Source organism: Pieris brassicae, chromosome 12, assembly GCF_905147105.1.
Source record: "Pieris brassicae chromosome 12, ilPieBrab1.1, whole genome shotgun sequence".
Lineage (NCBI taxonomy): Eukaryota > Metazoa > Arthropoda > Insecta > Lepidoptera > Pieridae > Pieris > Pieris brassicae.
The window spans coordinates 8996477-9012747 of record NC_059676.1 but is presented as its reverse complement, the minus strand read 5'-3'; the positions used below and the strand labels follow the sequence as shown (position 1 = coordinate 9012747).

The following is a 16271-nucleotide window of genomic DNA, read 5'->3' as shown; positions in this document are numbered from 1 at the left end:
GACCAAAACAGTCAGTATTGAATATTAATATATTTTGCTTTAACATACCTGTAATTTCAATTGTAATGGGTGTTGGACGACTCGATTTAAACACGTAGATTTACATTTGCATCTGAAATTCACATAAAAAATTTAGAAGACGAGTTAAGTTAATTTTTCATTTTAGTATGATATTCTGAAATTTTAATACCCCATGTTAAATATGGGTTTGGCTCTGTGATTACCTAGAGTTGCACTCGTAAATGCCTGTACGCAATGGTTCCGGCAGGCGTTTGTAGTCATATCCAACATCTTCACCCTCTATCCCGATAGTTTTAGCGCCCTCTAGCGTCAGTTTCCAGCAGGCACATTTTGTTTTGTCCTGGAAAACAGATATTTACTTTGAGTTAATATATTGTATTTATTTAAACCGGAGTGTTAAAATTACATCATTTTTCATTGTTGTATTTTTCAGTGAAAATAGTTTGAAATTTTCTTTCGTATGTTTCTTGATGTAAGATTTTATTTTAATGCTCTATTGCCGACATCTTTAAATAAATGAATTATTAATGAGTACCAACCTGAAGCCTGGCAGCAAAATCGTATCGTACCGGGGCAGTAAAATTATAAAGAATAACTTGTTAATGTATATAACATTAAAAAAGAGACAATAATGTTGCAAATGCTTTAAACTTTGAATCCGGTTAAGTTATTAGTAAAACTGATAGAACATCAAATGTTCGACGTATAGTTTACGTACGATGTACGATATTGTATATACATTGTACGTAGCTACGAACTTATCCGCAATTTTCTATACTAATAGAAAAGCCAGTAGTAATTCTGGCATATCCACCTGGTGTTAAATAACTTATAATTCAATGCGTACCTCACAATCATCTTCACAGTCACATCCACACAGAAACTCCGGGTCCAAGTTAAGTGGTACTCCCGCTGTTGGCGTTCTTTCCGTGCTGTACGCACAGAATTCTGGCAGCGAACCATCATAGAAATTCACACACGGGACCGGTACGTTCTCTTTGCCATTCGCTAGATCCTGGAATACGTATCACATAAATTCTGTATTTTAAAATTAATCTGTAGCTATTAAAACTTTACCGACAAAATAATATCAGTTGTACAGGTACCGGCAAATTTCTTGAGCATTAAACAAGGGAGTGGGGGAAAGTTTGCGCATCGTACACAGCGCGGGACACAAACGTGAACTGATTTACCAATCACGTGATCGTCCCCACTGCCCACTACCCCCCACCCCCCCCAGTAATACCTAACGATCGCTGATGAACTAATACTTATATGTTTATAATAATAATACATAGCTTCAATCCGTTTAAAAAGTGTTTTCTTAATGTGTAAAAGCCATGTTAACAAAAGACAATACATTTGTTCATGATATTTGCGGGTATATATCTTATAAAAGATCTTCACTCTTCACGAGTAGAAACTTGTACTAGCGTGCACAGTCTTGGCATATAATATTATATATCAATAATTTATTTATATAGACAAACAACAAAAATGGTACGATAAACACATACAAAGAATTCACAGATTAGATCTTATCTAAAGCAGTAATCGCGAAATACAAATGAATCTTAGAATTAACAATACTAAAATTACAGTATAAGCGTTACTCAGATATAGACACAAGTGATACAGTATCTTTAGTGTAAAATCTATAACAATTAAGCGAAAGAAAAAAACTACTCCTAGAATGGTCATAACATAATAAAATTATTCTCACCTTCTTAGAAACGACGTACTTATTGATGACGAATTCGGCCAAACAGTGTGTGTTAGGTCCAAAGTCGAACAGATCCACGCCCATATCCGATTTGATCGTTTGCAGGTAACGCAACAGTTCCTCCATGTTACGTATACGACGTCCGCAAGGCGCGCGATACATTACGCGTTTGTCGTATTTTGAACGTACTATTTGCCTGTACACAAGATGAAATATAAGATAAATTAACAAGATTATCATTTCCGGGTCTTGTGAATTGTAATTGCGTCTTTATTGCTATTGGTTGTTAGATTATCGTATCATTACAAATTCCTTATTTGACAAGCTCTTCAGTTAGTAACTTTAACAAATTTTAATGAATCAAACTGAGGTCTGTAACAGACAAAATTTGTTAAGTCACTACATAGAGCATAGGATACATATTTTAAGTTAAGAATTATTACATACTAGCTGCCCAGCGAAATTCGTTTTAAATAGCTACATACCAATATACAACGAATAATAAAAAAAAATATTGTTTATATATTTTTCCAATTTGCTCTCCTTAAAAACCTTCCAATTATTCCTTAGAAGTTTTCACGGAAGAAAATTCCACAATTCTCAAAATAGTCCAGTTCCTAACGAGTTTTGCGCATAGCCATATATTTTGAGGTTCATTTTTATATAGCGCTCAATACTGACGAATTAAGACCTGTCACTGTCAGATATCAGAAGACTGTAGCTACCTCTGACGTATATCGTTCTATAAGTATTATGAATACAGAGTCGAAACCCTTCTGTATATTAAAAAAGGATTTTTAGGGATTAAATTACACTTCTCCTGACTGTATTTAAGAAGTCATCAATCATTTAATCGATGTTTGAAAAGCTGTTAAAATATTACACGGGCAACTCATTTATAAAATAAAGTGTTTAATTGATTACCTTTCCCAACCACTGAGCAGCGGTTTTGCGAGTGGATTGTACGTGAGCAGATCCTTCAACGACAATACATCCTTTCTTTTACAATTCGGCCCACAAACATGATTCGCGGGTATTTTGTATGGACGCACTGCTTTTTTTGGAGTATAGTACTGGAAATAGAATAAATGTATCTATATGTGTATTTAATAATAATACAACTTTAGTAATCAAACCAATTACGTTGTTGTTATACGAACATACAAGTACTGGGGGAACTAGACCCTCAATGCATACAAAAATTAAGTATATGAATGAAGCTCTCTGACTCGAAATCACCTCAAATAATGTGTGTGCTATTCGTGTTTATGTATACAGTCAAAATGTGTTATAACGACATCGAAAAGAGTCATATTTGGTCGTAACAGCCGATGACGTTCTTATTAAGTACCTAATACATAGAATTCAGCCGGGACCTCTGATTTTAGTCAATATAACCGGTATGTTGTTCTAAACGATGTGGTGAACGGTTTTGACTGTACTTTATAAATGTGTATTTCTTGGCTATATTTTTAATTTCTTGTTAAGTGTTATACAATTTCTATTAACTGTATGTAAAAAAATTAATACACGAGTATAAATACAATGAAAAAATCTTTTCGAAAGCTAATAATACTAAAACAATTGTTCCAACTACTAAGTTCCAACTACAACACAAATAATACACGTCGAATTGTAAACCTCTATTTACATTGTAGATTTAGGAATAAAAAATAATACTTAATACAATAATGTAACGATATACTTTCATTTCACTAACAAGTTAATCAAGGCAATGACATTGCCATTTAAAAACGAACCTTAAATCGAGAATATAAAGTCGAATATACAACAGTATGTCTAACATGAGTTTGATAAGTATTAAACGCTTAGTACGTATACGTTGATACGTATATGTCATATTTCTGTCTGAGAAAAATCATGTTTTTTTAAACTAAATTTGACGGAATATTCAACAGTAGGTCTAACATGAGTTTGATAAGTAATAATGGCTTAATTAGTACGTATACGTTAATACGTATGTGTCATATTTTTGTATGAGATTTTTTTTAAATTCAATTTGACGCAAACTATTTTTGCGTTTGAATTTAATATTTCACGAGGTATTACAATTAAGGTTAATAAATAATTTGTTAAGATATATTCTGGGTTTTAACCACTAAAAGCTTACCACGACTCGACTATAGAAGCTGTCTAACTTTGTGGGTGTGGGGTTCGATGCTGGTGGGGGCGTAGGCGTGGCTGTCGACTTCTTCGCTACTGCGCGTTGCCGACGGAGATCCTGGAGTAAAGAAAATACTAGCTTTCAGAAAACAAGAGAACATATTTATTGCACCTTTTACTCATACGATTCAGTGGAAGTAGATACGAAGCTTTAACATATGGACATTCAATAAAAACCTAGTAATTCCTACAAATTTGTTGATTCGATTTTTTGATACAGAACCCGGAAATCACCGACATTTGTTTAAATAATCTCTAAATAGGGATAGGTACATATATTTAGTAATTGTGTTAAATCAAAGAATTAATAAATCGATAGATTAAATGGAAACTAAATATATATTATATACCTAAATTATATTAAAAGTAAAATACTGAAAAATACATTTCTAGTTGAAAATTAATATTTAAAAAGCTGTGCAATGTACCTCATTATTAATATCTTTGATATTCTGCAACTCCGTCGACTTTTGTTCATCCGACCGCATGTACTCCACAATCGGCATATTTGGCTAAAAATAAAACATATTTTAAGAAAACACTTTTTAAACGGATTGAAGCTATGTATTATTATTATAAACTTATAATTATTTACATAATTTTAAATTTAATTTTTTTCCGACGTTTCGCGTGCTTAACAGCGTGCGTGGTCACGGTGACGCACGGTGAAGTGTTTTCTTAATGTGTAAAAGCTATGTTAACAAAAGACAAAATTTTTTTTATTATCCGATACAGGCCTCTATGCCAAAGTGCCGGTCCTGGTTTTTATTACTGGCTTTCACTCGTAATAAAACCACTAAAACCTGTAGAAAATATCCATAAAACAGACGCAGAACTGGGTTTGCTGGAAGCCCTTGGAAAAGTATTTATCTTTATTCAGCAGTTCAGTATTACAAATTCTTATCAACCAAAAATAAAATTGTCGAACAAGTTGTAGTACCAACGTACACATATATGTATACGTAATAACTGATAGTAAAACAACAAACACTAAGAAAAATTTAGAGCATAGAATAAATGATCAAATACCCTCGAAACCGCTTGCGGACGCGGCATAGCTCTCTGCCGCTGTCTACCCGCGGCCTGAATCTCGCGGTAGAGGGGTTCGAGTCTCGTGGAACCACGATAAATCCATTCCAGCCTAGCCTTAGATTCACCCATCAGGAATTGCACTAGAACTAGCGACGCGTCTACTTTGACAACCTTCGATGGCCACCATTTGTCTGTAAATAAAGTAGTAGAACACTTTATTGGGATGACAAAAAAACGAGTTGAGCATGACGTATAGCTGTAACGCATGTTCTGCTAATTAACATTTATGTCTAGTCAACGCCCGGATTGACGTTTCACGCATATATATTCTAACACATTTTTTTTTCATTTAAAGTAATACAAATATTTGATCATTCGTGTATTATATTGTAAAATGCCTTAAGACTCACCCTTCCACTCGGTTTTAATTGTCTCATTGGCCTTCAATCTGACCATGGGCCTCTGGGGGTAATTGAAGAGGTACTCCTTCACAAAGAGTCGCGAGAATGGATGAACTTCCTCCCACACTTGAGTGGAATATTCACAGACTAGACGTGTGTCCGCATGGGTGGCGTATTGGGCGTAGCCATCGTCAAAGAATATTAAATATCTGTAACATACTTAAACCAATTTACCTCGAAGAATTATAATTTATGTTTTTAGTTTTAAAGAGCACAAGACTGTTTTAAAAACAATTTTAAATACGAGAAGGTAGCAAGTTAAGAAAAACACTTTTTAAACGGATTGAAGCTATGTTTTATTATTATAAATATATTTTAGTCGATACCAAATCCGGGGAAATAAATACAGCTGTGATACTTTTGACATTCAACAATTCTTTTGTCTTCAGTCACCGTGACCACGCACGCCGTAAAGCACACGAAACGTCGGAAAAAAAATGAAATTTAAAATTATGTAAATAATTATAAGTTTATAATGATAATACATAGCTTCAATCCGTTTAAAAAGTATTTTTCTTAATGTGTAAAAGCTATGTTAACTAAAGACAATACTAAGTAGCAAGTTACTAGCAAACGGACCTACAGAATAGCTATCAGGCAGCTACCGCAACCTATGACCACCTATATTAGTTAATGTTTGAAATATATTTTAGTATATCGTTTTTGTGAGCAGTGTTGGCCTAGTGGCTTCAGCGTGCGACTCTCATCCCTGAGGTCGTAAGTACGATCCCCGGCTGTGCACCAATGGACTTCTTTTCTATGATATATTATCGCTCGGACGGTGAATGAAAATATCGCGAGGAACCCGGCCTGTCTTAAACCCAAAAAGTGGACGGCATGAATCAGGCACAGAAGGCTGATCACCTACTTGCCTATTAGATTAACAAATGATCATGAGACATTTGAGGCCCAGACCCAAAACGGTTGTAGCGCCATTAATTTTTTTTAATGAATAGTTTTTGTGTTGTAAATTAACGGAATTTTGTCTGTAGAAAAGGATTTTTACAAATTATAATATAAAAACATATTTTGAACGGGCGCCTCTATCCTTGAGGTCGTGTGCTTAATTACGGCTTCACCAATGCATTTTTTCTTTCTATTGCGAAACTAACACTCATATATTTAATTTTAGAAAATTTTATTAATTAATATAGAACTAGACACCCACAGACCTACTCTTTTCAAATACAACTAAGTCATAGAGCCATTGCTTGCATCTGTTATGGACGATAATAAATTTCATACCTGAAGCTATTAACAGGATTAGGGACTTCAGCCACAATACCAGAATAGAACTTCTCTCGCAGCTTGCTGTCTTTACCCACCTCAACAGATCCTTGAAACAGCGCTATGACGCGTGTACCTAAAATAGATTTAACTCACGTTAGATTTGCTGCGTCGCTTATAAACGTAAAAAATCTCTGAACGTCTGATACTGGAGTGTCACATTGCAGTGGAGGCAATAACCCTGACAAACAGAGATACCCTACAGTGGATAAAGAGACACGGGATCTCTCGGCAATGATGCTGCCGACAAACTTGCGAGGAGAGGCTCCGAAATCCTGCTGGCCCATGTTCGCTCCTTCCCTTGCCCTTGCCCAAAGATCTGCAGAACTCCAACATCAACGATGGTTGCGAAGCGCGAACGGCAAACAGTCCAAAATGGCTCTGCCAGCAGTTAACCCGCAATTGACAAAGCGACTTCTAAACCTAAATAGAACTAACCTCAAAACAATGATAGGGACAATTACGGCTTAATAAACATATTTTTGTCCTAGGTTTGACAGACAGCCCCATGTGCAGAGGCTGTTTCAGCGCAGAGGAATCAGTCACCCACGTAGCAGGACTACTACGAAGGCTGTGGCTAAACAACGTGTAGAAATCAGAAGTGCCTTATTTTTAAGTTCTGTCTGTAGTCTGTACCACGACAAAGAGCAAAAGCTCTCTGTTGTGGAATAGACATTTTGCATTCTGCCTCGAAGTGCGATGATGGAATTGAATATTTTGTTCTTGCAAAGTATCATTACTCTTGGTAGCAACGGGTTCGGTTTTATTAGATGCTGATGCTTTACTCCTAAGTTTGAATTGGAAACAGACAATTAATAGTACTTTAACATATTCAACTTACCAATAGTCATCCTCGCATTAGCTGGTTCGCAATAAGCCAGATTTCGTGCGCTGAGACTCTTATACACGTTCTTCTGGGATTTATCGAATTTGATACGACACATGGAAAATGGCGAATTCTGTAACGAAGGTTGAAATCACACATAAATATGGACCGTAACAGTAACTGTTAGAGAGGCACAGATGGCTCACTAACATAACTATGAACAGAACCTAGCACAAACTAGAGGTCACGTATTCATATACGTAATACGACAATTTCTGTTTTCATTCCAATAGAATTCAAACTATACTAACAAGAGTATATGTACGAGCCAAGGCTGTACATTTTACTCACTCAGGCTATTTTAGAATTATAAGCGTGATGATCCGAAGGACCAAAATGTACGGTTCCTGGGTCAACGGGATGCTTTAAATAATAGAGGTTTATTGGTCTACTCTATAGTAACCACTCGCGTGTTACAATAGAATATGAGCGAAATAATGACGTGCTAATTGCTATGTACCGAATGAATATAATTTAACAGTCAAAGAGAGTGCCTACGTTTGGCTATGCTCTCGGGGTGTAACTCCCATGATTTGGTTAACCGCAATGAAACGAATAACTCTATGTAGAAGAGAGTGCCTGCGTCGGGCTATACTCTCGGGACGTAACTCCGACGATTTGGGAAATCGTCACGCTTATAAGTGATCGAAATGTACATCCATGGCACGTACAAACATAGGAATTTGTCACGATTGTAAAAGAGCAAAATGTACGAACCTTGGCACGTACATAGGGATCATCACGCTTATAATTCTAAGATAGCCTGAGTGAGCAAAATGTACAGCCTTGGCTCGTACGGTATAGTTTTACGGAAAGCTTTCATAAATATCTTTAATTCGATTTTTAAGATAAATAAACTAAAGTCTAAACTCACCGAAGCCCCATTGACTTCAACGATATGCGCTTTGCCCCATGTCCCAAACATATTCCTCATGGCATATACCGGCATTCCGGGTCGTAAATGTGGACGTTCCAGTTCGCCGACAGGTGGCAGATCTGGTGGTGCGTTCTCCGTAGACAATTGTACTACTGTTATGTCCGTGTTCTGTAGGAAATTTACTCATTTAGTCTAAATGAGTATATTCTAAGCAAGATCAATGTAAAATAATTTGTGAATAATCGTTGATTTGGCAAAATGATATTTAAAAATATTATTTTAATGCGACAGCCACGTGACACAGATTAGTCGAAATGACGCTGACCTGGCATATACATATATATATATCGCATTTCTAATTAATTTCGTTAATTAAAATGATAATTAACACAAAAAAATCGATTACGTGTTAAGAAGCACGGTACGTCGTACGTACGTTCTTGAAATTATGAAAGAATGTTTAAAACATTGTAAATATTACTTAATTACTTCTATAGTCAGTAATAAATCTATATATATATATATATATATAATTTAAACATTTAAACATTGTTATTTTGTTGTGTGTACTATAAATTTCAGTGTTACCATTTTAGTATTTGTTTCTAATTGTTTACTTTTTATTTTTTAGTTGAATAACTCAGACTTTTATAAAAAAGTCGTATCTGCAAAACAATTTAAGGACACTTGTATAACTATAACTTGTATATGTTTTTAAAAATATCTTGTATTTGTGACGTGTCGTCATGTATCATTTATCATAAATGAATTTGAAATACTCACATCGTCGTCACCTTTGTCACCGAAATCACCTGTATAATCCTGTCAAGAAAACACAAATTGTATTTATAATAAGGTCGGATAAGCCTTACATTTTGTATATATATTTGTATGTGCAATGGACTGTCTTTATATACGCGCATTTAACATTCGTTCAAACGGTAAAGAAAAATATCGTGAGGAAAAAGTCGACCGTGTGTGTCATGCACGCACGCTCACTTACCTATTAGATGGACAAATGATAATGAAACAGATTCGGATATCTCAGGCTCAGACCTAAAAAGGTCGTAACTCCACTGATTTATTTAACTTATATTTATTAACACTATTGTAACCAAATAACAAAAAAATGGCAATAAAGCTGCTGAGCAGAAGTGCGACGGGCATTATCAGTTATATACCAGAAAACTCATTGTAAGAATGATAAGTGTAACACAAAGAACAAAAAAAAAAGCTTTCTAGAGATATTATTCAATATACAACTTACATTGTTAGTTTTCTCACAATCAGCCTTTCGTTTCGCGGGTGTCTCGACACTTGACGCCATACGTCGTTTCGAGAGGCGCGTCTGGAACATTCCATAAAAAAAAACAGTAGAAAATCTAGCTAAATCAAATTGATTTTATCATTGATAAATATTAACAGTTATGAACGTCAATATTAAGAAAAACAAATGTTCCAACAGTTCTGTAATCAAGAGCGCTCGAAAAGAGCTGGAAATTCTCCGCTACTCCTTTTAATCGCCAAATTTTGTACAAGGAAATTGTAATTATAACGCCGTATACGTATACGTATACGCCGCCGCGTATAATGTTTCACTCAATATGTCATAATCACTAAGTAACGCATATTTATTTATATTTAAACGTTTTAGAGTTTCAAGTAAAATCTAGTGATGTTAATTGACGTATCAAATTTGTAGTAATTTTTATGCAGAAAGTTTTAGATTAGATCTCATCTAACTTAATTTTTATGTTCTGTGTCTTATATTGTCTTATAATGCTCATACGTGACCAAATCAGTAAGCTCTAAATCATAAAAGCAATAACATACCTCCATATTATGTGTTTCATAGCACGTAATCTGAAAAAAAAACATGAAATATGAATGAATGAATAATAATCTCCAGAGAACATGGAACCTGTAATTGCTTCACCCTGAGGCCATGGGTTCATACCCTTAGCGCAAAATTAATTTTCTTTGTACAGATGATAGTGCTTCAGGAGCTTATAAAGAAAATACAGAAAACTGGGCCAAAATCCGACTTGGAGAGAAGAGACTACTCTTAGTCTCTTCTCTACAAAAGCTATAAGTCTCTACTTATAGTGATTTTTAGCCTACATTATTACTAAGGACTTTTCCTGAATGATTTACACATGCCTCAATTTAATTTTAAATATATTTTGGATATGTTACGCAGTTAACGTATTGATTTAGGCAGTGTTATAACGGCTTCAACGGGCGTCTTTCGTCCCAAGGTGGTAGAATGAACACGAGCTCCAATTGGGTTTCTGCCTATGTGCGCATTTAAGTCATATAGTGTAAATACGCACATAGATCACATATGGTGAAGGAAAACGGAGAAAAGCAGCATGCCTTAGGACGTATCGAGGGCGCGTGTCAGGTACAGATACCGGCAAACTTCTTGAGCATTAAATAAGGGAGTGGGGGAAAGTTTGCGCATCGTACACAGCGGGACTCAAACGTCAACTGATTTACCAATCACGCGATCGACACGTCACTATCTCACCGCCTCGCAAGACCAAAGTGATACCTAAAAATCGCTTCTGTGCAGTCAAAGACATTTGTTCAAGATGTTTGCCGGTATCTATACAAAAGGCTGACCACTTACTTGCTTATTAGAAAAAAAAAATAAAAGATCCCGAAATCTGAAGCCCAGAGCTAAAAATATGTATTGATCTACAATATTTTGACACAACAATATCCGCCACACTCACCTGATTCGTATCAGATATATTAAGGGGTGGTAATTGCTTAATTTCAGGTTTGAATGTAGCATATAACTCGTTACGAAAATTGTCAGTCGTCTTTTGACATTCCTTCAACATTTCGTCTACTTCTTTGCTTTGTCCTAGAAAAATATTAAAAACTGTAAATACATACTTATTATTTAGATCAGCTCAGATTTTCCGAACGTGGCGCCCACGGCCCACAAGGAAGCAATGTGTCTGTTAAGGCTATGGTAGCGTTCAAGTATTACGTAACGAATTTGGGGGGGGGGGGGTGTCCTCTTGTAAAACGTTACGATGCAGGGTGGGGATTGAATAATTACGCGTTATTGTTTCCCACTTTCCAGTACTTTACACCACATAATGGTAAGTTTTATAAAGAGTCATTGGGGTTGGTTATGAAACGTTTTACTATTGGATGCAGAAACGTTACGGCGCGTTTCAGGGGGGGAATGCAGCATGGGGGGGGGGGTTTCATTAGGTTTTAAAAATTTATTTACCGTGTTTCGTTAGCAATTTCCTAATCCTATCATTTCTTAAATAAACAATTCAATTATTTACCATTTAAAATTACGTGTTTATGAGAATTTATCATATGCGTTATGTAAAGTCTAAGGGCGTTGCACAAAAAAGCTTCGGAAACTTAGATTTAGAATAAAATCAGATCCATTTGGATTAATATATTTCTATGAATTTCTTTTTACGCACGTAAATCGAGTAGATGACGTCATTCCAATCTTTAACGGTTGACCAGAGAATGGCAATATCTATAAATGTTTGTCTGCATGATTAGACCATACACAAAATTCCTGAATGATAATTATATCTACTAACGATGTTAGACGATTGTAATTGAAAATTCCGAACGAATATAAAAGGCGGAAATTCAATTATTGTACATTTTTATATAAATCTTGAGTCAACACTAATTCATATAATACAAATATAAGCCTTTATTCAGACACGATACTATTTTACTTAATCTAAAATATACATGTTTAGTATTGAAAAAAATTAACTTAAATATAGTTGAATATTGACATTCCCTCGACAGCCTTGTTTGCCATATGTTGGCAGAGGCGTCCTCCAATTTCCACCAATATACATACATATGTTAATCAAAAAAAAAAAGGAATGGAAAAAGATCAGCATCATTATATTGAATTCAAACACTTGATATTATCAATCTTAAGAAAACAATTTTTTAATCGGATTAAAGCTATTTGTATTATTATAAACTTATAATTATTTACATAATTTTAAATTTAAATTTTTCCGACGTTTCGCGTGCTTTACAGCGTGCGTGGTCACGTTTATAAGTATATAATAATACAAATAGCTTTAATCCGGTTAAAAAATTGTTTTCTTTCAATGTGTAAAATCTATGTTAACCAAAGACAATACTATCAAACTTAAAATTTCAAAATCCCTATACAAAGATAATCTACAATTCAGACGCAAATAAAACATTAGACTTACTCTCAAGCTCCTCCATTTCCGTCTTCAAACAATCAACACTTTCTAATAATCTGGTTTCCATCTTGTATTTGTCCCATTGCTCATTAAATATATCAGCTAAGTGTTCTTTAAGTAACCTAGAATATTTACAGTACACATTTAAAAAATACCTTTTTACCCACCGTTCAGGGTTTCAGGATCCCTCCTGAACATATTTTAAGAGAAATTGTAAAGTAGGCCTAAATTCTCGGTGGAGTACGTTCGTCGTCTGCCAAAACTAGTATGCGGCCTTGTCATCCATCCATTGACTATCATATATGAAATGAAGACAGTATCTGTGCCTTTGTACATAATATTATGTAATCACAACAGTAATCAAAAAGATTGCTCCATAAACAAAGGCTTCACAAACGTGAATGTCGAGGCTTTTCAACTTCTTGACACCGCCTAGTCAGAAGAGTGAAAGGGACAAAACCATTTGAATTTGTGAATTATGAGTATACGTGAGTACATGTCAGTCTTAAATTCTAAAGAGTGAGAAAATAGAACACAAGAACAGAGTATCTTCCCCTTAATAGAGTCTGTGAGTATACTATTGTACACTATCCTATTTTAAATATTAGTTTTAGTACATTAGATTAGAATTAATTATGAGCATTTTTTACTATTTATTAGTGTTATGTTAGGCTAGATCGTCATGTTAAATTGTACCCTGTGAGGGGAACTTATTTCAAAAAATGCAAGAGTAAAGATACAGTCCAGAAGTCGGGTTATAGCCACAAATCAAGTGATTCTAATATGCGTACCTATAGCTAAATCACATTTCACAAATTTAGGATATTTCGAGAACTAAGGCAGCGTTTAAGTATGCGGGGCGGGGATTTAATAACGCGTTGTTTATATTATGTTCGACTTTCCGGTCTACATAATGTTAACTTTTAGCTTTTAGGTATAAAGAGTTACGAAACGTTACACTATTAGGTACAGAAAAACGTTACGGCGTGTTACATTGGTGGGGGCGTTACAGTGCGTACTTACTTATATATAAACGCTCCCTAAGCTGAAAGGTCAATTTTTTGTCCCGTTACAAAACATATTAGAATCTATTGGTATTAATATATATATATATCCTTTCTAAAATCTACAAGGATCGCTGGACAAAATAGGCTGGAATGTTTATGTTACTTACTTAGCCCCTTCCTCTCCCACAACCTCTTTGGCTAAATCCGCGGGATCGACGTCATCATCAGAGTCTGAATCCAGGACTTCTATTGAATCCTTTATATCTTTGCCCAAATCTAAGAGGACAAGACTTTCGAATTTACGTATACCTTCAATGAGTCTCTGAAAAGAATGAATAAATACAATGAGATCTTTAGCTTAGGGAGATAATAATAATAAGGCTGAGGTAAGAGTGTAACGTAGTCGTCAATGCGTTAGAAATCTTGGCAGGTATTACACATGGCCTTGAGTGGTTGTAATATCTTTCTAGGACGAAAATACAAAACAACGATTGTGAAATAATTGTTTTAATAAAATTACTTTTTGGCCATATATACAGGATATATATCGCAGTAAAGTAGTTAAATTATAGAGTTAATTGAATCTCTAGACAGTTAATTAAATGTCCATATTCAAAAGTCGCTAGCATTTTGATTTAAATAAAGCAGCGTCGAAACCGTTTAACCATCTGAAAGCCAGCGTGTTGATTAACAATGTAAAACAAGACTCCGCCATGATTATTTCATTTGTTATTGTTATTTCGGTTTGATCTTGAAGAACTGAGATCTTGGAAATTCCGTTTTTGCTTTATTGTAAATGGTTAGGTTAGTCTTGTTGCTTAGGAAACTCGTTAAACGTTTCGTTCTCTCACTTGTCTGACGGAATTTTAGCGACTTGATTGAATATCGATTAACTTTCTATAGATTCAATTAACTCTCTGATTTAACTACTTTACTGTTGCATATATAAAGCCTTGTACCGTGTGGGACCTGTGGGTCACACGCCCCACAGAGGGATATAACACGCGTAATAAGAAATAAAAGTACAAATAAAAAAGAAAAATGAAATATCATTTATCAATCTATCTATCTAACAATCTATCAATTTATCTATCTAACAGGCATGAAGGTGATCAGCCCCTGTCCCTGACACGCGCCGTTGACTGTTTGTGTAAGGCAAGCCGGTTTAGTCACGATGCTTTCCCTCAACGTTCATTTGTTTTTCATTTATTTATTAACGCTTTTGTTATATATCCATTGCACTCCCTTTGCCCCGCATAAGCAGGACCTGTACCCCTGACGTAACACCATGAAAGAAAACGGCCAACATATACCAATAGCTTTCATTGGATACCTCACATCGGACCGGTCAAATTCTCAACTAGATAAAGTCTATAATATAGATTATTTGTCGTTCACCTCATATCGGGCCGATTAAATAGTCATATTTAGTTAAGTCTGAATTATTGTAGTAATTCAAATATATTTTGTTTTTTTTTTGGATTCTCCGCTGGCCCACACTTAATTATTTATTACATTTAAAAAAAGCTAATAACATAAACATTATAAGGTATGCAACGCAACGGATATTTTAGAAATGTCCTTATTCGTGCACAGAAACATACATATTTTAAGTCGAAGTAGACATGGGGAGAAATTGGCTGTGCCAAAAATCAATCTGAAATTGTTTAGGAAAAACACTTTTTGTATGGCTATATAGGCTATGTACGAGCCAAGGCTGTACATTTTGCTCACTCAGGCTATCTTAGAATTATAAGCGTGATCATCCTTATGTACGTGCCAAGGTTCGTACATTTTGCTCTGTTACAATCGTGACAAATTCCTATGTTTGTACGTGCCATGGCTGTACATTTCGATCACTTATAAGCGTGACGATTTCCCAAATCGTCGGAGTTACGTCCCGAGAGTATAGCCCGACGCAGGCACTCTCTTCTACATACAGTTATTCGTTTCATTGCGGTTAACCAAATCATGGGAGTTATACCCCGAGAGCATAGCCAGACGTAGGCACTCTCTTCTACATACAGTTATTCGTTTCATAGCGATTAACTAAATCATGGGAGTTATACCCCGAGAGCATAGCCAGACGTAGGCACTCTCTTTGACTGTTAAAATTGTATTCGTTCAGTACATAGCAATAAGAACGTCATTATTTCGCTCATATTCTATTGTAATACGCGAGTGGTAAATATAGAATAAATCAATAAATCTCTATTATTTAAAGCATCCCGTTGACCTAGGAACCGTACATTTTGGTCCTTCGAGCCATCCAGAATCGTACAGGCTATATAGGTTTACAATAATTTACCAAAATAATTAAAAGATCTTCCGAGTAGAGTCTTTAAATATCGACTTGGTGTATTACTTATGGAAAAAATGTATTACTCAACTAGCGGACCCGACAGACTTCGTTCTGTCAAAAAGATTTAAAATGTTGCAGTTCTTTGTTCCTACCAATTTTAAAAAAAATCCTGAATTTCCGTCACCCTGATGATAGGGTGATGTGTGAGGTTCAGCTCGGGTGACCAAAGTATCTTCGCTTCCACGAACTTTGGCCACTCTTATGTGAC

At 35.2% G+C, this 16271-nt stretch overlaps 1 protein-coding gene across 1 annotated transcript in view; it reads right to left on the bottom strand.

Moving 5' to 3' along the window:
• Positions 1 to 16271, bottom strand: part of LOC123717140 (histone-lysine N-methyltransferase eggless) — a 30451-nt gene that overhangs the window by 5956 nt on the left and 8224 nt on the right. The window contains exons 10-27 of the mRNA XM_045672980.1: positions 13869 to 14023; positions 12701 to 12816; positions 11210 to 11343; positions 10305 to 10334; positions 9739 to 9819; positions 9255 to 9293; positions 8469 to 8639; positions 7550 to 7667; positions 6667 to 6784; positions 5371 to 5570; positions 4958 to 5151; positions 4357 to 4440; positions 3876 to 3986; positions 2669 to 2817; positions 1745 to 1940; positions 869 to 1036; positions 225 to 361; positions 49 to 112 (exon numbers count right to left, since the gene is read on the bottom strand). Coding sequence (XP_045528936.1) covers positions 49 to 112; positions 225 to 361; positions 869 to 1036; positions 1745 to 1940; positions 2669 to 2817; positions 3876 to 3986; positions 4357 to 4440; positions 4958 to 5151; positions 5371 to 5570; positions 6667 to 6784; positions 7550 to 7667; positions 8469 to 8639; positions 9255 to 9293; positions 9739 to 9819; positions 10305 to 10334; positions 11210 to 11343; positions 12701 to 12816; positions 13869 to 14023 — 2265 coding nt within the window. The remainder of the gene's footprint in view (positions 1 to 48; positions 113 to 224; positions 362 to 868; positions 1037 to 1744; positions 1941 to 2668; positions 2818 to 3875; positions 3987 to 4356; positions 4441 to 4957; positions 5152 to 5370; positions 5571 to 6666; positions 6785 to 7549; positions 7668 to 8468; positions 8640 to 9254; positions 9294 to 9738; positions 9820 to 10304; positions 10335 to 11209; positions 11344 to 12700; positions 12817 to 13868; positions 14024 to 16271) is intronic.